This window comes from Nesoenas mayeri, assembly GCF_963082525.1.
Source record: "Nesoenas mayeri genome assembly, chromosome: 9".
Classification (NCBI taxonomy): domain Eukaryota; kingdom Metazoa; phylum Chordata; class Aves; order Columbiformes; family Columbidae; genus Nesoenas; species Nesoenas mayeri.
In genome coordinates this window covers 29,816,287-29,837,499 of record NC_137557.1, presented here as the reverse complement: position 1 = coordinate 29,837,499, position 21,213 = coordinate 29,816,287, and the positions used below count along the sequence as shown (strand labels likewise).

General features: G+C 52.7%; 1 protein-coding gene across 1 annotated transcript; it reads right to left on the bottom strand.

The window, feature by feature from the left end:
- Positions 1 to 16,813: 16,813 nt before the first annotated feature.
- Positions 16,814 to 20,541, bottom strand: LOC308043843 (aurora kinase C-like; the record flags this gene model as incomplete). The annotated part of the gene is given in 9 exon segments (XM_080350159.1): positions 16,814 to 17,008; positions 17,406 to 17,456; positions 17,458 to 17,581; positions 17,949 to 18,097; positions 18,299 to 18,437; positions 18,964 to 19,155; positions 19,846 to 19,912; positions 20,082 to 20,121; positions 20,494 to 20,541. Coding segments are annotated over 9 exon segments (1,005 nt in total).
- Positions 20,542 to 21,213: the final 672 nt, after the last annotated feature.

Sequence of the window (21,213 nt, the reverse complement as noted above, 5' to 3'; positions counted from 1 at the left end):
CCAGGTCCAGTGCTTTTGGGGGAGCACACGGACCCTCATGTCGACACGGGGTGGGGGGACACGAGGGGCCCATGTCCAGCTAGGGGGGCACAGAGGGGCCCTCTTGCGAGGCTGCGTCCTCGTGCAAGGGTCTTTGCCTCAGGCTGGATCCTCGTGCAAGGCCAGGTCCACGTGCAAGGCCGGGTCCTCGTGTGCGGGGAGGACGACATGCGAGGCTGAGGCCCCGTGCAGAGCGAGGTCCCTGTGTGAGAACGGCCCCGGGGGCGAGGCCGAGCCCTCCTGCGAGGCCGCCATCCCCGCAGGCCCGGACCCCCTTCTGAGGCCGCTGCCCCCCGGGGCGGGTCCCTCGTGCAAACCCTCATGCGAGGGGGGTCACAACCCGTGGGGCTCGGCCCCCCCGGCCCCTCGCGACCCCCGCCCTCGGCCCCCCCACAGGCTGCAGCTGTTGAGGTTGCTGTTGAGGGGAAGCGGCTCTGGGGGATCGCGGAGGCCGCCCCGGGGGGCTCTGCGGGGAGCGGGGGTCAGTTGGGGAAATGGCGGGGGGGGAACAAAGTCGAGGGAGCAAGGGGACCTGGGAGACACGAGAGGGGGGAGCACAAGAGTTGGGGGGGGCACAAAGGGACTAGGGGGACACAAGGGGGGTCACAAGATCGGGGAGAAACACGGTGACTGGGGGGGGCTAAACAGGGGGGTACAAGGGAGGGAATGAAGTGCAGGGTACAAGGGCAGACGAGGGGCACAAGATTTGATGGTTCTGTGATTCTTGATTGATTTGATTCTTCTGTGATTCTTCGATTCCGTGATTCTTCGATTCTTTGATTCTGTGATTTTGCGGTTCTTTGAATCTGTGATTCTGCGATTCTATCATTACATGATTCTATGGTTCTGCAATTCCATAATTCTTTGAGTCTTTGATTCTGTAATTCTGTGATTCTATGATTCTGTGTTTCTATGATTTGATTATTATGTGGTTATTTGATTTTTATTATTCTTTGATGGTTTTAGTCTTTGATTTTTTTGATTATATAATTAATTGATTCTATAATTTATTGATTCCAGGATATTATGATTCTTTGATTCTTTGATTCTACGATTCTTTGATTCTATGGTTCTGTGATTTTCTGATTCTACAATTATTTCATTCGATGACTCTGTGGTATGGATTTGCTTTTTTTTTGCTTCTGTGATTCTATGATTCTACAACCCTGTGATTCTGTAATTCCATGATTCTGTTATTCTCTGATTCTATGATTCTATGATTCTACGATTCTTTGATTCTGGGATATTATGATTCCTTGATTCCCTGGTTCTTTCATTCTAAGATTCTACGACTCTAAGGTTCTATGATTCCTTGATTTCATGATTCCATGATTCTTTGATTCTGGGATATTACGATTCCTTGATTCCCTGATTCTTCAATTCCAAGGTTCTATGACTCCAAGGTTCTACGATTCTTTTATTCCACAATTCTACAACTCTTTGATTCTTTCCTTTGAGCCCAGAGCAGTTTGGAGCCTCCAACCCTCCTGGACCCCCCGTGTGTCACCTGCTCCATCCTCGGCTTGGCTGGAGATCCCCAGCGGTCCCCTGTGGGGTGACAATGGGGCCTTTTGTCACCTCACTGGTGACACCACCTGTGGTCACCACGGCGCCAGGCCCGGCTGCACTTTGTGGCAGGACGGCGATGGGACCAGTGCAAGCCCCGAGCACAGCCCACGTCTCTTTAGAGTCACAGACTCATTTGGGCTGGACGAGACCTTCGGATCAAGTCCAACCAGAACCCGACTCGAGCTGCCGGGGGCAGATCGTGTGAGAAGCTCCCGAGCTCATCCCACGTCTTTTTGTGGTGAGGAGCTCCCGAGCTCATTCCACATATTTTCGTGGCAAGGAGCTCTTGATCTCAATTCACGCCTCTTCGTGGGGAGGATCTCCCAGGACCATCTCACATCTTTCCCTGGTGAGGAGCTCCCGAGTGCGTCTCAAATCCTGAAGACTTTCCTTTTTGCTGAAGCTTTTCCTTTTCACCAAAGCTTCCCCGCGAGCTGGAGCAGAGACCCGCCCATCCACCCCGGGTGGCCTGGGAGGAGGTGAATGTTCCCCAGGCCATCAGACCTCGACGGCAGCCCGACAAGGTGACCAGGTTCCGGCTGCTGCCGCATGAGTGAGGGGCCAGAGGGGACAGCGAGGACAGAGGGGACAGCAGGGACAGAGGGGACAGAGGGGACAGTGGGGACAGAGGAGACAGCAGGGACAGAGGGGATAGCGGGGACAGAGGGGACAGAGGGGACAGCGGGGACAGAGGGGACAGCAGGGACAGAAGGGACAGCGGGGACAGCGGGGACAGCGGGGACAGAGGGGACAGCGGGGACAGAGGGGACGCGGCTCCTGCTCAGAGGCACAAAATCACCTCAAAACACAAAATGGTGGCCCCAGGGGCACAAAATCACCTCAGGGCTCAACATGGCAGCAGAATCACCTCAGGGCTCAACTGGCGGCCCCAGGGGTGTTGGGATCACCTCACGCCATTAAAACCCTGAGGAGCGGGTTGAGAGGAGGGAACGGAGCTGGTGAGGGGCTGGAGAAGGAGGGTGAGGGTGGAAATTGGGGGTGATTTCTTCCCCAAAGGGCTGTGGGGCGTTGGAACAGGCTGCCCAGGGCAGTGCTGGAGTCGCCACCCCTGGAGGGTGAACAGACGAGCTTCTTGGGGACGTTTTAGTGCCGGGGCTGGGTTAATGGACTCGATGATCTTGAGGGGCTTTTCCACCCAAAACAGTTGGCTAATTGGCTGATTTTGGGCATTCCTGCGTAGCCGCTCTCTCCTGGCTGGTCGGGCTGGCTCGGGTGGACACGGGGGTGTCTCTGCCGACATGGGGGTTCATCCCGGCTCCATTTCTCTCCCTGCAGCCCTCAGGATCCTGGAGCGGGACCCCGACCCCTCCACCCGTGCCCTAGCAGGTCAGACCATGCTCCTCCTCACCACCAGGACGAATCAGCCAAGACAGCAGCCGACCCTGTGGTCCCTCTGCTGCTGGCACCGCTAAGCCTGGCTTAAGTGCAGCTTTTCTCACTGAAACACCTGCATTTTCTGACAATAACTCTGGAAAAGGAGCCCGATCCATGGCGTCCTTCAGCCCTGCGGTGACGGCGGTGTTCCTGGCCTCTCCGGACGCCGTTTTTCTGGAAATCCCCCAGATCCTCAAGCTCAGGGACGTGTAGTCAGGATTTTTGTGCTTGCATCTCATTTGCTTTTTGCTTTTTTGGGGGTGTTTTGATTGTGCAGATGGTGTTGGCGCTTCCTTCTGAGCAGGGGTGGCACAGACCCCTTCTCACGTTGTTTAAATAAATTGTGTCAGATCAAGATTCTCCCACTGGAATCAACAGACGCATTGTGGGGAAGATCCCAATTAAGGAAATTCACGCTGATAAAAATGCCAAGTTTATCTCCATTAAGCAGCAGCGAAGTCCAGCCCACAGGGCAGTGAAACCCCCTTTATTTTGTGTTTGAGAAGAGCCCAGAGAGTTCATCTCAGTTTGAGAAACAAAAACAGGGCAAAATGGAGATTTCGCTGCAAACGTGAGAACTTGAGCATTCAAATGTTTCATCCGGGGGTCGCTCAGGGGGAATAAAACGCTCAAGGCCCAAAGGGATCCGTGGTAAATCAGCGACGGGTGTTTTGATTTCGGGTGCAGGGGAACAGCTGGGTCTTTTCGAACACAAATTATTTAGGGATTCTAAAACCGGAGGGAATTGGGGGTAAATTGGGGCGCAGGGAGGGAAAAGTGGGAGACGTGTCCCCCCCGTGATCCTCATGTCCCCTCCAGGTCCCCTGTGTTCCCCCAGCCACTGACTGTAGCCAGTGTAATGATATTGTTGGGCTTTGTGGGTGGGTTGTGCATTGGAGAGGGACTTTTGTGGGTTGTTGTGTTTCATTGTTTTTTCTGTACATAGTTTTGTTTCTTTGTGTGCTTGTTGGTTTTGGTAAATATATTGGTTTATGTTTTTTCAGACCTGTGCTCTCCGTCATTTTCCTGTATCTGCAGAGCTGTGGTTTCTGCTCGCTCTGGGTTCCTGGGGCTGGAGGTGGCTGGAGATGCTGGCACAGCCACCCCGGGGACAGGGGGGTCCCTGTGCACAGAGGGGTCCCACTTGCAGAGACATGGCACTGGGCACCAATGGGGTTGGTTCATGAGTTGCTGGAGAGCGGTGTCCCCACCAGCAAAGCTGTCACCAGCAACGAGTGAGCCGTGAGAGCCTTGGGAACAGCTTGTGCCAGGATCAGGGAGAAGGTTTTGCAGCTGTAGGTGCTGCTGTTTAAGGCTCTGAACCTACACATGCGCAGGGCTCTGGAGCTGTTCCCCACCAGGCTGGTGTCAGGACCGCGGTTGCTCCCAGCTTGCAGAAGCGTCCGGGCTGGAGCCAGTGGGAGCTGTTCCTCTCCTCTGGACGCACGCAAGGGCATTCAAGTCCTTCTCAAATGGTGGGGCCCAGCCCGACACACAGTGCTCCAGGTGAGGCTGCAGCAAGCCTGGACCCAGTGGGACAATCCCTTCTCTTGGCTGGCTGGTCGGACTGTGTTTGACGTCCCCAAGACGCCGTTTGCCCTCTCCGAGCCTGGGCACGCTGCTGACTCCTGAGCCGCTGCCCCCCAGCACCCCAGATCCCTTTCTGCATGGCTGCTCTCCAGCTGCTCCTCTCCCCGTTTAGACTTGTGCAGATGTTGCCCCCTTCCAGGGGCAGAAACAGCATTTGGGCTTGTTACAAATCAACCCATTCATCATCGCCCAGTGCTCCAGTGTTGAGAGTTTTGGGCCGTATGCTGTGAACAAGCCAGGGCTCGTGGCTGTGGTGCACTAGGACCATGCAGAAGTAAACAGAAGCTGGTCTGCCCTCGACCCAGGCTGCAGGAGGGCGCCGTCGTCGTCGATGCGCATGTGGACAGTGCCCTGCAGCCAATCACCATCTGGGATGGGAAAATTACTGCATGTGTAACCAATCATAGCCTGTGCTTGCCGCATGGCCTTTTGGGTATAGAGTATATAAGGGTTGGAAAAACGTAGTCTCTGGGACATTGCTATTCAGTGTTGTTAAGAGTTCATTAAAGGGTATTGATGGTAAATTCATATTGAATTAGACTCTTTACTCTCGCGGCCCGCCCGTCGTGCTCAAAGAGGTCCTGCCGGCAATTTTGCATTCTCCACGTCGTCTCACGACAAATGACAGCAGAGGATGGTTCGCAAAGCAGGATCTCCGGAGCACAATTACTGCGGTAAGCAGCGTTCATAAAGACGGAGCCAAGCCGGGCTGTAGGAGAGTGTGCTTTGTCCAGGAGTAAAAGACAAGCACCAGACGAGCTGGCCACTCGCCTTCTACTTTAAGACCGTTTGCCTAAAAGCACAAAATTTGGAGCTCGAGGCAATAGCGGCACTTTTGACGACTATGCTTTCTAAGAGAGGCATCGAATCGTCACAGGAAAACCTCATCACATTGATTCTTTTAGCTCAGCGCTGGGGACACTGTGGAGAAATTCCACTTTTGTTTTCCCCAACGGAGTGGGACACCACGTGGGTTAAGTCTATCAGAGGGGAAGAAGAGAAAGAAATTAAAGCATTGAGAGAATTGTGGAAAAACGTGTTAGAATCTTTAGAAGTAATGAAGTCCGAACAAAGCGCTGCCCTGAGAGCCATGAGGGCGCTTGTCCCAGAACAAACCTGGACTGATAAAACTTGTCGGCCAAAAGAGAAGAGGGGCCTGTGGGCTGCTCTGTGGGGTCTGCCCGCCGTTCGGGGCGGCCGAGGGGTCCCGGCTCAGCCAACACTCTCGCAATCCGATCTGTGGCGGGAGTTGGAAACTTTGCCGTCCGTAAACAAAGAACCGGAAGTTTCCTTTTCTGAGTCTCTGGGGCAATGTGACAAGAAACCGGAAATGCAACTAGGGGACTGTCCAGATGTCCTGAGTACCACCTTCCTCCTACAGCCCCACCGCTGCCATACCCCGAGCCAGACACGGCCCCTCTGAGACCATCGCGTCAGCCGGGACGGGCCGCGCGGGCCAGGGCCCCCCCACGAAGTGCCTCCACAAACACCTGTGGAAGTTTCTTGTGAGCCTTCTTCTGCATCATTGGGCTCACCCCAAGTAGTAGAGCAGTTACTGCAAGAGATTACCAGCAAGCTTGAACAACTTGCGAATGTCAGATGTAGAGAAAAATAAAGAGACAAATAGAGTTTCAAAAACCAGCTTGCCTTCCACAAACAATGCAACCAATGGTACCTATAGATTCTACTGACCAACCACAGCCCCGACCTGGCAGATGGTCAGGGGTCATCAAAGATGCCATCCTAGAAGGTGATTGGTCTCCAGCAAAATTAGCCCTACCGGTAATTCAGAATATGAACACTCAGACAGTATGGGAACCACATGAATGGAAAATTTTACAGCAAGCAAAACAAACAATCACCAACTATGGTATACATTCAGAAGCGACCAGACAAATACCGTGTTGGATTTTTACCGCTGACTTATTGTGTCCCATGGACTGCCAAAATTTAATGCGCTTATTACTAACTCCAGCACAATTCCTCCTGTGGGAATCGGCCTGGTATCAACGAGCGCAGCAAGAAACAGCCAAACACATGAGTCCAAATGACCCATTAACCAGTGTGGTACTCGACGCCTATACGGGTCGTGGACAGTATGCTACAATAGAAGTCCAACTGTGATTTGGTGCTGAAGTTCACCAGAAAGCTGCACAACTTGCCCTAGATGCTTTCTTAACCTTACCAGGACCCTTAGCTCCCTCATTCAGCGGGATACGCCAAGGCACTACAGAAAATTTCTCGCATTTTATTGACTGGCTACATGAAGGAGTAATGCAAAACCCGGACTTGTCAGAAAAAATGAAAAATTCAAATGTTTTGGTTGCTAGCTTTCAATAATGCAAATTCAAAGACTAAACAAATATTAGCAACTCTGCCACCGGCATCTTCAGTAGAACAAATGCTAATGCAAGTAGCCAGATCAGAAGAACACCAAAGTGCGGAAGTGATGGCTGCCGCTTTTGAAGGGGCATGAAGATCATGCAGAGATCTCTTCAACAAGTTAGCCAGCAAGTCTCATCTATAATACAACCAGTTGTAGCAGCAGTTCAGCGATCTAAGACTTTCTGATGGACCAATTTCCCTTCTCATTAGCAATTTAGAACATCCATGTGCAATCATCTGCCAGTGGCAAAACAAAGACGAGGAATTCCCATAGATCTTGCTACAGATTCTTCCATTTGTGCCACTGTCAGATTGAAAACAGAAAATGATTTACGATTATTAGAATGGCTTTTTCTTAGTGTCCAACCAAAATTCAGCATTCAAACAAGACCAGAAGCAGTTGGAGAATTGATTCGAAAAGGTAGATCTTGAATAATAGAAATTAGCGGTCAGGAACCAGTTGACATCAGTATTCCGATAAATGGAAACGATTTAGAATGGTGGCTGAGAAATTCGGTGCCTATTCAGAATGCATTATTAGGATTTATAGGCAAGGTACATTCATGACAACCAAAAGGAAAGCTATGGCAATTCCTTAGAACAAATCAGTGGTTAGAGAGAAGCAAAGTAAAAGCAAAACCTGTTGAAGGGCTTACAGTATTTGAACAAACAGAAGCAGGAAGAGTTAGATTGTCAACAGCGCTTAGCAAAGGTGTTGTTTACCTTGAATTATTTATGTTTAACTGGAGATCATGAGGAGCCTCCTGTGATCATTCATCATTATCAGATCAGACTAGGAAGGAAGAATACTTTACCAGAATTCATGGTGAGATATCGTGATCCCACCACTGGAATGTGGAAGAAACCAGTACCTGTTATTTTTAATGGTAGAGGGTATATGTGTCTCTCCACAGATCAAGGTCCATTGTGGGTTCCAAGCCGAGCAGTAAAGCCAGAGTTGAAACAAATTCAATCTAATCAACTCCCTGTAACAGAACCTTCGGAGGACACAGAGTGAGGCGTAACCTTTGCATTAATTTAGCTGTGACATGTATGTGTAACATAGTTATGTAGGTAGGCCTTTAAACACCACTACCTTCTGAGTAAGTTTATCAACACCCAGCACATTGTTTATTACATGTTAAGTAGGAGTACCATTAAACCAAAGTTCTTGGAATTTGTTTAATCAATCCATTGCGATATTTAAATGGCAGCAATGATTGCCTTTCCGTAGGGCCAGAGCCACAGGAAAACATACTGATTCATTCTTTGAACATTTTGTGGTTTAAAAAGTTTAACAAATTGGCTTGGCCTAGGGGAGTGGATTAAGAGTTTATTGCAAAGTATATTGTTTATGTTGATTGTTGTTGTAATTGATATGTATAAGTTGTTTTTTATCACGTATCAAAGAGGAATTAGAATGCACAGCTAATCAAGCCCGGCTTGTCCAAAAAAAAAAAACAAAAAAAAAAAAAAGGAGGAATTTGTGGAGAGTTTTGGGCTGTCTGCTGTGAACAAGCCAGGGCTTGTTGTGGCTGTGGTGCACTAGGACCATGCGAAAGTAAACAGAAGCTGGTCTGCCCTCGACCCAGGCTGCAGGAGGGCACCGTTGTCGTCGATGCGCATGTGGACAGTGCCCTGCAGCTAATCAGCATCGTGGGATGGGAAGAATGACTGCATGTGTAACCAATCATAGCCTGTGCTTGCCGCATGGCCTTTTGGGTATAGAGTATATAAGGGTTGGAAAAACGTAGTCTCGGGGACATTGCTATTCAGTGTTGTTAAGAGTTCATTAAAGGGTATTGATGGTAAATTCATATTGAATTAGATTCTTTACTCTCGCGGCCTGTCCGTCGTGCTCAAAGAGGTCCTGCCGGCAATTTTGCATTCTCCACGTCGTCTCACAACACTTTTCTCCAGGTGAGCTGAGAGATCTGCGAAAAGACTTTAGTCATCGTGAAGGAGAGAATATTTTAACCTGGCTGCTCCGATGCTGGGACAATGGGGCAGATACAATTGAACTGGAAGGTGGTGAAGCCAGGCAGCTGGAATCTCTGTCAAGAGATTCCACCACTGATAGGGCAATTTCAAGAGAGTCTAACACCACTACTCTCTGGACCCGACTCCTGGCAGCTATGAAAGTAAGATTTCCCTACAAGGAAGACTGTATATCCAAGTTAGGGAAATGGAATACTATGGAGAAAGGTATTCAGTTCCTGAGAGAATTAGCTGTGCGAGAGATCATCTATTTTGGACCAAACAGCCAAGAAGGAACAGACCCAGATAGAATCAATTGTTCACGACCTCTGTGGCGCAGATTTGTACAAAGTGTATCACCTGCATATGCTAAGTCATTGGCAGGAATGCTCTGGTCATCTAGAGGTGGACAAGATATTACTGAAGTGATTGAGCAGCTCCCTGACTTTGAGGACAGCCTTGCTGGTTCTCTACGGGCTTGTGTCTCTGCTGTGGAGAAACTGTGTGAAAAATCTGATGACCGGTTTGAAAAGCTATTGCAAGAAATCAAAGAACTCAGAGAAGACACATACCATTCACGACCTGCACAAACCTATGTTTCAGCTGTTAGGAAAAGGCGTTTCCAATCTCGAGAGAGAGGACAGAGGCAGCTCACAAAAAGAGGTTCACTGTGGTTCTTCCTACATGAGCAGGGAGAAAACATGAATAAGTGGCATGGAAGACCTACCTCAAAACTTCAAGAACGAGTATGTGAGATCAAAGGAAAAACTCCTAGGAAGGTGGCTGCTCCAGTTTACAGAAGGAGCAGAAGAGATTCTGATGCTCTTGAAGGAACCTCTAATTCACACCCAGAGACTGTGTAAAACAGAAATTAGAGGTGCCCTGCCTCCAATCAGGTGGAGGAAAGGGATAACAGAGTTTATTGGACTGTACAAATACGATGGCCTGTTACAACACACCCCCAGGAGTACAAAGCTTTAGTGGACACTGGTGTACAGTGCACAATAATTCCTTCTAATTATAAAGGAACGCAATCCATCAATATTGTTGGAGTGACTGGGGGATCCCAAGAGCTGACTGTTGTAGAGGCTGAAATGAGCCTAACTGGAAAAAACTGGGAAAAGCATCCCATTGTGACTGGTTCAGATGCTCCGTGCATCCTTGGCATAGACTACCTCAAGAGAGGGTATTTTAAGGACCCAAAAGGGTATAGGTGGGCATTTGGTATAGCAGCTGTGGACACTGAGAAAATTGAACGGCTGTCTGATTTGCCTAGTCTTTCAGATGACCCTTCTGTTGTAGGACTGCTGATGGTTGACCATCAGCAGGTGCCAATTGCTACAACGACGGTGCATCCCCGGCAATATCGCACCAATCGAGACTCTTTGATTCCTATCCAGAAGTTGATCCGTCAATTGGAAAGCCAGGGTGTGATCAGTAAGACTCGCTCACCTTTTAACAGCCCAATCTGGCCGGTGCGTAAGTCTAGTGACGAGTGGAGACTAACTGTGGACTATCGTGGCCTGAATGAAGTTACGCCACCACTGAGTGCTGCTGTGCCTGACATGCTAGAACTGCAATTTGAACTGGAGTCAAAGGCAGCTAAGTGGCATGCTACAATTGACATTGCTAATGCATTTTTCTCTATTCCTGTAGCAGCAGAGTGCAGGCCGCAGTTTGCTTTCACCTGGAGAGGCATCCAGGACATGTGGAATCGCTTGCCCCAGGGCTGGAAACACAGTCCTACCATCTGCCATGGACTGATCCAGACCACACTGAAGCAAGGTAAAGCTCCAGAACACTTGCCGTATATTGATGAAATCATCGTATAGGGCGACACAGCGAAAGAAGTCTTCGAGAAAGGTGAGAGAATAATTCAGATTCTTTTGGATGCTGGTTTTGCCATAAAACGAAGCAAGGTCAAGGGACCTGCACGAGACATCCATTTTTTAGGAATAAAATGGCAAGATGGCCGTCGTCAGATCCCAATGGATGTGATCAACAAAATTGCTGCAATGTCTCCACCTACTAATAAAAAGGAGACACAGACTTTCTTGGGCGTTGTAGGTTTTTGGAGAATGCATATTCCTGACTACAGCCACATTGTGAGCCCTCTCTATCGAGTGACTCGTAAAAAGAACCAATTTGAGTGGGGCCCTGAACAACGACAAGCCTTTGAACAAATTAAGCGTGAGATAACTCATGCAGTGGCCCTTGGACCAGTTCGGACTGGACTAGAATTTAAAAATGTCCTCTACACCGCAGCCGGAGATAATGGACTTACCTGGAGCCTCTGGCAGAAAGCACCAGGAGAAACCCGAGGTCGACCCTTAGGTTTTTGGAGTCGAGGATACAAAGTATCTGAAGCCAACTAGACTCCAACTGAAAAAGAGATACTAGCAGCATATGAAGGAGTTCGAGCTGCTTCAGAAGTGATCGGTACTGAAGCACAGCTCCTCCTGGCACCTCGACTGCCAGTGCTGAGCTGGATGTTCAAAGGGACGGTTCCCTCTCCACATCATGCAACTGAAGTTATGTGGAGTAAATGGATTGCATTGATCACGCAACGAGCTCAAATTGGAAGTCCCAACCGTCCAGGAATCTTAGAAGTGATTACAGACTGGCCAGAAAGCAAAGACTTTGGGATGTCTCCAGATGAGGAGGAAGTAAAACGTGCTGAAGAAGCACCACCGTATAATACTCTTTCAGAGACTGATAAGCAGTATGCACTGTTCACAGATGGATCCTGTCGTCTTGTAGGAAAACATCGAAGGTGGAAAGCTGCTGTGTGGAGTCCCATACAACAAGTTACAGAAGCCACTGAAGGACAAGGTGAATCTAGTCAGTTTGCAGAAGTGAAAGCCATCCAGCTGGCTTTGGACATTGCTGAACAAGAGAAGTGGCCAATACTTTATCTCTATACTGACTCATGGATGGTAGCAAATGCCTTGTGGGGGTGGCTACAGCAATGGAAGAAAAGCAACTGGCAGCGCAGAGGTAAACCCATTTGGGCTGCCACACTGTGGCAAGACATTGCTGCTCGGCTAGAGAGCCTGCCTGTGAAAGTTCGGCATGTAGATGCTCATGTGCCTAAAAGTCGAGCCACCAAGGAACATCTAAACAACCAACAAGCGGATCAAGCTGCTAAGATTAAAGTAGCTGAGGTGGACTTGGACTGGCAACATAAAGGTGAACTTTTCCTAGCTCGGTGGGCCCATGACGCTTCAGGGCATCAAGGTAGAGATGCAACGTATAAATGGGCTCGTGATAGAGGGGTGGATTTAACTATGGACACTATTTCACAGATTATTCATGAATGTGAAACTTGCGCCGAAATCAAACAAGCAAAATGGTTAAAGCCTGTATGGTATGGGGGGCGATGGTTAAAGTATAAGTATGGAGAAGCTTGGCAGATTGATTATATTACACTTCCACAAACACGTCAAGGTAAGCGTTATGTACTTACAATGGTGGAAGCAACCACTGGATGGTTGGAAATATATGCTGTACCTCATGCTACAGCCCGAAATACTATCTTGGGCCTTGAAAAGCAAATCTTTTGGCAACACAGTACGCCAGAAGGAATTGAATCAGACAATGGTACTCATTTCAAAAACAGTATTATAGACAATTGGGCCAAAGAACATGGTATTGAGTGGGTATATCATATTCCATATCATGCACCAGCCTCTGGGAAAATTGAAAGGTACAATGGTTTGCTAAAAACTACACTAAAGGCACTTGGTGGTGGAAACTTTAAAAACTGGGATTCACATTTAGCAAAAGCCACTTGGTTGGTCAACACCAGGGGATCAACCGATTGAGCCGGGCCTGCCCAATCAGAAATTCTATGGACTGTAGAAGGAGATAAAGTCCCTGTAGTACACATGAAAAACATGTTAGGAAAGGCAGTCGGGGTTACGTCTGCCTCAGGCAAAGGCAAGCCCAATCGTGGGATTGTTTTTGCCCAGGGACCTGGCAGCACCTGGTGGGTGATGCTTAAGGATGGAGAAGTTTGGTGTGTACCTCAAGGGGATTTGAGCTTAGGTGAAAATATGCAATACTGAACTGCAGGATGCGAATTGCCACACTAACAGTATTTAATAAGTGTCTTTCAGATCAAGACAGTGATGATGAAACCAGAGCTAGCTTCTTCGAGTGGTGCCTGACAACTTCTTCGAAGTTGATGTCTTTAACCCACAAACAGTGGTCATGAGATGCACTTGTACCATTTCTCCTGCCCTGGGAGACTGTTGTGACAAAATGAACTTAATGAACTTTTTAAAGGATGGTCCACTGATTAAGATTAATTACTCCTGTGTATATATGTACATATGTGTATATATATATAGTAGTAGTGATTAATTAGATTGTGTTGATAGATTGTATTGATAAGGTTTAAGTATTCAGTGAGTGGCATATTATAAGGGGTGGAATGTCCTGGTTTTTTTAAAAACAAGTTTCTCTTTCAGTGAATTTCGCCTGTCAGCTACAGTCTTCATATTAACTGCATTTTCCTGGAGAACCAGACACATGTTTGGTAAACCTAGCAATGGAATGCAAACTTATTGATAAGCACGGATGGACATCTCGCGAGAGGGGCGACGAGAAACAAGTGACCAAGAAACTGACCAACTGTGTATAACATTCCATTCATGTGAATACTTCATATAAAATGGGAGATCACGAGGATCTTGTCCCTTTTTCCCTTTTCCCTATGGCCGACATTAGGAGAGGACCTTGCTAGTCGTCCCTGCGAACTGAGGCCTAGTGACAGACTGCATCCAGCTCCGGTTGGCTGCAGAGTCCAGTCCAGGACTTTGGGTGCCGCCTCTGCAGTTGCTGAGACTTTGAAGATTGGTTTTGTATATTTTGTATTATTTTCTCTATTCTTATTAGTAGCATTAGTAAAACATCTTTAATTTTTTCCAACTCTCTTCTCTCTGTCCTTCTTTTTCTCTCCCGATCGCCTGTCCTGAGTGGAAGGGGGGAGAGGGAGGGGCAAAAGGGGGAAGTGGGAGGGGGAAGAGGGGGTTAACAATACATCTGCCAGGGTTTTATTGTCACCCCGCAATCTTAACCCTCGACAGTCTGCCAGGGTATTACTGTCACCCCGCAATCTAAACCCTCGACAGGGGCCAACAGATGGGGGGTCCTGAGAGGAGACAAGAGGGAAAAATGAGGCCTCTGGAATGTGGCAAGAGCAAACGGGCAAGTTTTGAGGGGAAGCGAGAAAAGAGGGGAATTTAATGGGGCAAAGGTCAAACAGGCACCGTGATGCCACCAAAGAGCCTGCAGGGACCCAAAGGCAGGCAGGGTAATCGCAGAGGAACTGGAAGGAAATGGGTTTCTGAGGGAACCAGGGGGCGAGTAAGCTTGTGAGGGGTCCAGAGGCAAAGGGATGTGTCCTGAGGGGAACAAATCGAAAGGTTCTTACCTCTGAGAAGTTGTCCTTGACTTTGGTTCCACCAGCAGCCGTCCTGTGGTCCCGGCACAGCCTGGGGATCCCTGACCCGCACCACCACAACCTTTAACAGGACATTGGGCCGTTCTAGAACCTGAATGACAAACAGCGAGTATTTCTCTAGGACAGCTTTGATGTGGGATTGTTCTGTTTTCCCTGCAGCGGACAGGGAGAAATTTCTCCTCCCCACAGTAACACTGAACACCCCGCCCATGACTCTTCAGGCATTTTGGGGCTGTAAGCCCCCATCTTTCACTGGCCTGCTCCTCCAGTAACATCATGGTCACCCCCGAGTCCCCCCATTTATTCACTCCAAAAAAAAAAGGTAGAAAAGGAAAACAGCCCCAGCGGGCAGCTCATTACTTTAAAATGCCATCTACATATATACATACCAGAGCCCCCAAAAACGGGGGGGCAGCGCCCCGAACAGCCGCAGCCACGTCCCACAGGCCGGCAGCCGCCCCCCGGCACGCTGGGGACAGAGGACGGTGCCGCGAGTCCTGCTCTGGGGCTGCTCCCCCGGCCTGGGCTGGGGGATCTGCTGAGCATGGGGCGGTCACAGCTCCCCCTCTGAAACACAGGAATTCCACAGCAGAGTTCCGCACTGGGGGGGCCGGCTGCAGCACCACGCTTTGCACACAGCCTTTCCTTCATTGTCCACTTTACAAAATGGCCTCTGCTCATCAGATCTCATCAAGGCTGCTCTACTCGCATTATCAGCAGGCGGCTCCCCAATCTCTTTCCTGCCAGCTAAAATACCCCCCAACGGGCTCTTTTTCAGAATGACGATACTACGCCGTCCTCCCGTTACGCGTCACGCAGAACGACGCGGCTCATCTTGTAACAAAGACAGGCAATAACTATGAACGCTTACAGCAGCACTCCACGCATAATACTAAAACCTACCCACGACATACCGCCCTTACAAGTTGTGTTCCAAGTTTATCCCACCCTCTCCAAAACAAAACAATTCTGCTACGCAGCTCAAATCTATCCAACACTCAGCACCGCAATCAGGACACTCTTGTGAAAAATGCAGTTGTGATTCATGCTAAGATGTTTGATGTTTACAGATATAACCAAGTGAGGCAAGGGCTCTGAACCTGGAAAAAGGTGATTAAGTTCTATGTAAAAAGTTATGAAACTTGCTTATTAAGTTGTATTGACAGAGGGAACTAACTTTTTAAGGGCTAACTAAATATATAATGGGTGCCTACTAACGAACTAACACTTTAAGGCTTAGCCACACAATAAATGCTTAGTTTAGAGCTCTATGTTAAGAAGAACAGAACCCCATTGAATGCCAAGATAAGAAGTTTTACTGCACCTAGCTGTAAACTTGAGGAGACAAGATAACGAAGATTTACAGCAAAAGGGGGCGCCAGTCTGGTTTCATTCAACTTGGCAGCTTGGGTCCCAGTCAATTCAACATAATGAGCCAAAGGTAAAAAGTTCACTGTGACAAAGCTGAAGGAGCCTTCATCCAAAGACCCCTCCTCAAATTCACCAAGTGGCACTGCGCAGGCACAACAGGGGAGCGTCTATGGAAATGGTTCTCTGAGACTCATTTTAATCAGAAGCGGGAAAGGTTATGAATATGTGCAGGCGTTCCTGGGGTCATTATGAATAAGTAACACCTTACTGTATTTAAGCACACTTCTTATTGTTTAAAGGTGTGTGTGTGGAGCGGAGTGAATCCCCCGCGCACCCAGCGCTGTTTTGCTTATGCTCTAATGAACACGTGTCCAGAGGAGGTGGGGGCCTGACTGCAAACTACAAACCACACTGAACACTTGCAAGATAAGGTCTTGTTTGCACTTTGCTGGGAAGAACGGAACTGTCTGGGAAAAACAACGATCCAAAACTAACACAGAGGAGACATTACAGACATCTGCAAAATGGGGCCTATTTCACACTTTGCTGAGAAGAAAGGATTTATTCAGACAAAACAGTACCTGCAAGGCTATGGACCATAAACAATGTCTACAGCTGAAAAACAAAGGCCCACGTGGAATCGGAGAAAAAAATCCAAGGAGAAGCAAGAAGACCTCACAGTGAAATATTGCTGTTGGACTGAATGATGGTATGAATGGTTTGTAAAGGTACAGAAGTCTATGATTTACTATGCTCGGGTTGGACCCCTGTGGAGGTACCAGCTTGTGCCAGCCCTGCTGCTATTCTACTCCAGTTTTTTTCCCCGAGAATTTTGCCGCCCGCCGTCTGCCCGGTGCGCGGGTGTCAGGCCTCGCAGCCGTGTCCCTGCGCTCGGCAGCTGCTGCAGGGGAGTTGCAGCTTTGCTTTTGTTTCATGCAGTAGTTGACACCTTTGGACGGAACTGTGACACGGATGTTTAGCAAAGCTGCAGGCTGATATTTATTATATTACCGCAAATCTTTAATAATCCAAGTGTTTGAACTCACGGGGTGGGGATGCGCAGGCGGGGGGCAGCACCCGCCGGGAGTGGGTGCGCACCCAGGGGTGCTGCAGCACGTCCCGCGGGGGCAGGCGCTGGGCTGGGCTACAGCGCAGCAGGTGCAAGATGAGATCACGGGCGCCCTCGGGCACGGGAGGCGGGAAGTGCAGGTCCACCTGGTGGGACGCGGGGGACTCAGGGACCCCGGAAATGGACGGGGCACAAGGACACCCCCACCCAGCACCGGTGTCCCTGGCCCCCCAGTCGTGGGTCTCGCCCCACAGTGAGAATGGAGGGTGTGGGGCAGGTGCTGTGTATGTGGGGCCCAGATCCTGGGGTCCTGCCCAGCCCTTGGGTTCTCCAGCAGCATGTGGGGCAGGGGCTGCTCTCCACAGGCAGGGTCCCCATGGCAGGGGATTCCAGGGGGGTGTGAGCTCCCTAAACATGGGGTCTCTGTGGCAGGGTCCCCCCTGTGAGAGCACAGCACGTGAGGCTGGGGGTTGCTCTGGGGTCCTTGTGGGTCCCCGGAGGTGCTCCCCGGGTGGGTGGGGGTCCCTAGGGCGCAGTCCCCACCTTGGTGATGCAGTGGTAGGTCTTGTTGTGGGAGGGCCTCTCGAAGGGGGCGGTGCCCAGCCAGCAGCTCATAGCACAGCACCCCTAGGCACCACAGATCCACCTTCTCGTCGTGCTCACGCCCCTCCACCATCTCAGAGGGAAGGTAATCCAGCGTCCCACACAGTGTCCTCCGCCTGGGGGGCACCCCATGAGGAGACACCCCCATGTGTACACATACCCACCGCCTCTCCAGAGGTACATAAAGGCAGCTCTGTTTTAGGGGGAGCCCCGCCTTGGCATGTTGGAGTCCTCTGGGGTGCTTGCCACCCCCAGGCCGGTGACGCCATCCCCATGGGGTCTCAGCCCCTGCTGTGTCCCTGTCCGCACAGGGTGCCCCATGGAGGACCCCCCCCCCCCCAGAGCGCCCCCAGCCCTACAGGGCCCCTCCCCAGATCATACCAAAGGGGAGGGTGTGCATAGACGACCCAAAGTCAGTGATCTTCGGCTCCTCCAGCACCACAGGGTGCTCCCCCACACCCACAGGGCCCCCCACAGCCGTACCGGAGGGAGGGGGCGTGCACAGACCACCCGAAGTCGGCGGTCTTCAGCTCCCCCATCAGCCCCAGCAGCAGGTTCTCAGGTTTGATGTCCCGGTGGATCACCTTCTTCCTGTGGCAGTACAGCACCCCGTCTGCCGCCTCCTCCATCAGCTGGGGTGATGAAACGAGGGGGTCAGGGCACCCCCAAACTGACCAGGGGGCCCTTGGGGACCCCAACACCAATTCTTGGGTGGGACCTCAGCATTTGGGGCTGGTCAGGGGGCCCAGACCCCCATGTGTGGGGGTCACCCTGGTATCTGGGGTGGTTCCAGAGCTCCCCGCTAGGTGTGCCCCATTGCGGGGTGACCTGACCGTGGCGATGCGGGTGGCATCGAAGCAGCCTTGGCGCTGCAGCTCCTTGTAGAGCTCCCCCCCGGGCACGTACTCCAGGATGAGGAACACCTGCCGCTCATCATGGAAGTAGTTGTAGAGGCACAGGATGTTGGGGTGCCTGAGGGGAACAGGGACACATGGTGAGGCCCCAGGACCCCCCACTACCACCCCAGGGTCCCCAGTGCCTCCCATGGGCTCTCTGCAACTGACCCCCGCTGTCACCTAGGAGACCCCAGAACACCCCCAGTGTCACCTAGAGGACCCCAGTGCCACCCACCATCACCCCAGTGAGCCCCAGGACACCCCTCCACTGTCACCCCAGGGTGTCCAGGACAGCCCCCACCATGACCCAGAGGACAACAGGACTCCCACACTGTCACTTCAGTGCCACCCACCACCACCCAGGGGGTCTTCTGGGACCTGTTGATATCATACTTGGGTCCCCAGAATCCCCTCACTGTCACCCCGTGGGTCCCCGAGTGCCACCTCATCACCCCAGGACCCCCCACCTCATCAGCCCAGGGTCGCCCCAGTGCCACCCACCATCACCCAGGAGGTCCCCAGGACCCCACCAGCACCACCCAGGGTCTCCAGGCTCCCCCACCCCACCTCCCCCCGACACCCCCATGCCTGTGCTTCCTGACTGTAGGTGGGCCATGATCTCGATCTCTCGCCGCAGCTGGTGCTCCACCCCTTCCTTCTCCACCTGGGACTTGAAGAGGACCCTCAGCACCACCAGGAATTTCGTGCTCTGCTCCTGTGCCAGGTAGGCACTCCTGAACTTGCCCTTCCCCAGCGGCCACTCAATCTCAAAGTCATCCAGCGTGAAGGTCCGTCTGCAGAGTAGGGGGCAGAGACACACGATGGCGGGGGCACCCCATCATAGGGGGGACACCCCATCACAGGGGGGACACCCAGCACCTGCGCCCACACATAGTCAACACCAACCCCAGTGTCACCCACCAATGCCTAGGGGTCACAGGACCACTGCACTGTCACCCATGGGGTCTCTGGGATGCCCCCCCACTGTCATACTGGGGGTAACTGGGTCCCCCAGTGCCACTCAAAGTGTCCTTGGACCCCCCACAATCACCCCAAGGTCCTCAGGACACCCCACAGTGCCGCCCACCATCATCCAAGGGGTCTCTGGGACCCCCCAAGTTATTATACTTGGGTTCCCAGGACGCCCCACGGACCACAGGACCTCCCCACTGTCACCCCATGGATCCCAGGAGCCATCCTCATTACCCCAGGGTCCCCTCAGTGCCACCCACCATCACCCCAGGGGGCCCCAGAGCTCCCTTCCCCCCAACACCCAGGGAGTCTCTGGGACCCCCACATTGTGGTCCCCGGAAGCTACCCAGGAGCCCCCCGCTGTCACCAGGGGGTAACTGGCATCCCCCAGTGCCACCCAGTGGGTCCCTGGCACCCCCTCCCCCATCACCCCAGGGTCTCCAGTGTCCCACATCATCCCAGGGGTCCCTGTTACCCACAGGCCCCCCAGCTCTGCCCCCACCGTCACTCACTGTGGCGGGGGAGAGGCCTGCAGAGCAATGGGCTGCAGGGGCGCAGCTCCTGGTGGGGAAGGCTCAGCTGCGGGAACCCCCACACACACCCTGGGGTCCCCCGAGGACCCTCCCGTGGGACACAGGCGTCCACGGACCCCCAGGTAACACCCGCGCCCCCACCAAGGGACCCAGGCGTCCGGGCGCCCCAACTCCTCCCCATGGGGCTCCGTCCCCCGGACCGTCCCTCCCCATACCTGGCCGGCGCTCCGGCGTGAGTGGCTCCTCACGGCGAACCTGCGGCCCGGCCGCAGAGGGGGGTCACCCCGAGACACTCTGCAGGGTTGGGGGACCCCAACACCCTCCCCAGGGACAGGATATCCCCCCAAAAAGGGCCCGGGGGTGCCTGAGCGCACCCCCTGGGACAGGGCCACCCCCAGGGGTCGGTGCGGCCCCAAAGCGCACGGGACCCGCCCCGAGGGTGCCCCAGGGATGGGGCCCAGGGGGCACCCCAAGACCCCCTCCCAAGGACAGCCCCCCCCAGAGGGGTTTGGGGCACTCCGAGACCCCCCATCCCAGGGCCCGGGACACTCCAGAAAGGGCAGCGTCACCCCGAGTGCCCCGGGGGGACACCCTGGCAGGGGAACGTCGCGGGGGATGGGGTGTCACCTCGGGCAGGCTGGACACGCCGGGGTCCGCGTTCTCTTTCTGCGCCATCCTGGGGGCGGGGAGGGGACACAGCGTCACCACGGGACCCCAACCCCTCGGGACCCCCAACCACGCGGGACACGCTGTCCCCGGATCCCCAACCCCTCGGGATCGCCCAGCCCCCCGGAACCCCCGCGACACGCTGTCCCCGGATCCCCGTTCCCGGACCCACTGTCCCCGATCCCCGCCCACCGCGCTCTGCGCCCCCTCCCGCCGTCGCCTTCAGACCCGCCCCTCGGCTGCACGCGCCGCCCGCCCATTGGTCCCCGCTGCGGACGGCCCCGCCCCCACCCGCCTTCCTCCCGCCCCGCCGCGCTTACGCCGTTTCTCATTGGCCAGCCACGCCGCCCGCCTAGCGGGCGGGGCGGGAGCTCAGCGCTGATTGGCTGCTGGGCGCAATTTGGGGGTCGAGCGCGTGCGGGGCGGCGGTGATCGGGATAGGAAGTTGTTGTCCGAGGGGGTTGGTGAGGAGACAGAATGGTTCCGGGGTGCAGCCGGGCCGGGCCGAGGCTCGCCCTGCCGAACGCAGAGTGGCTGTGCGGGCGGGAGCGCTGGAAGGGGCGCGGGGCTGCGCCTCGGGTCTGCCCGGGGGAGCTGAGGCGGCGCGGGCAGTATGTGGGTTCGGACAGGCTGCAGGTTCGGTGGCCGCGGCGCTGGTGGAACGATGAGTCTCTTGCAGAG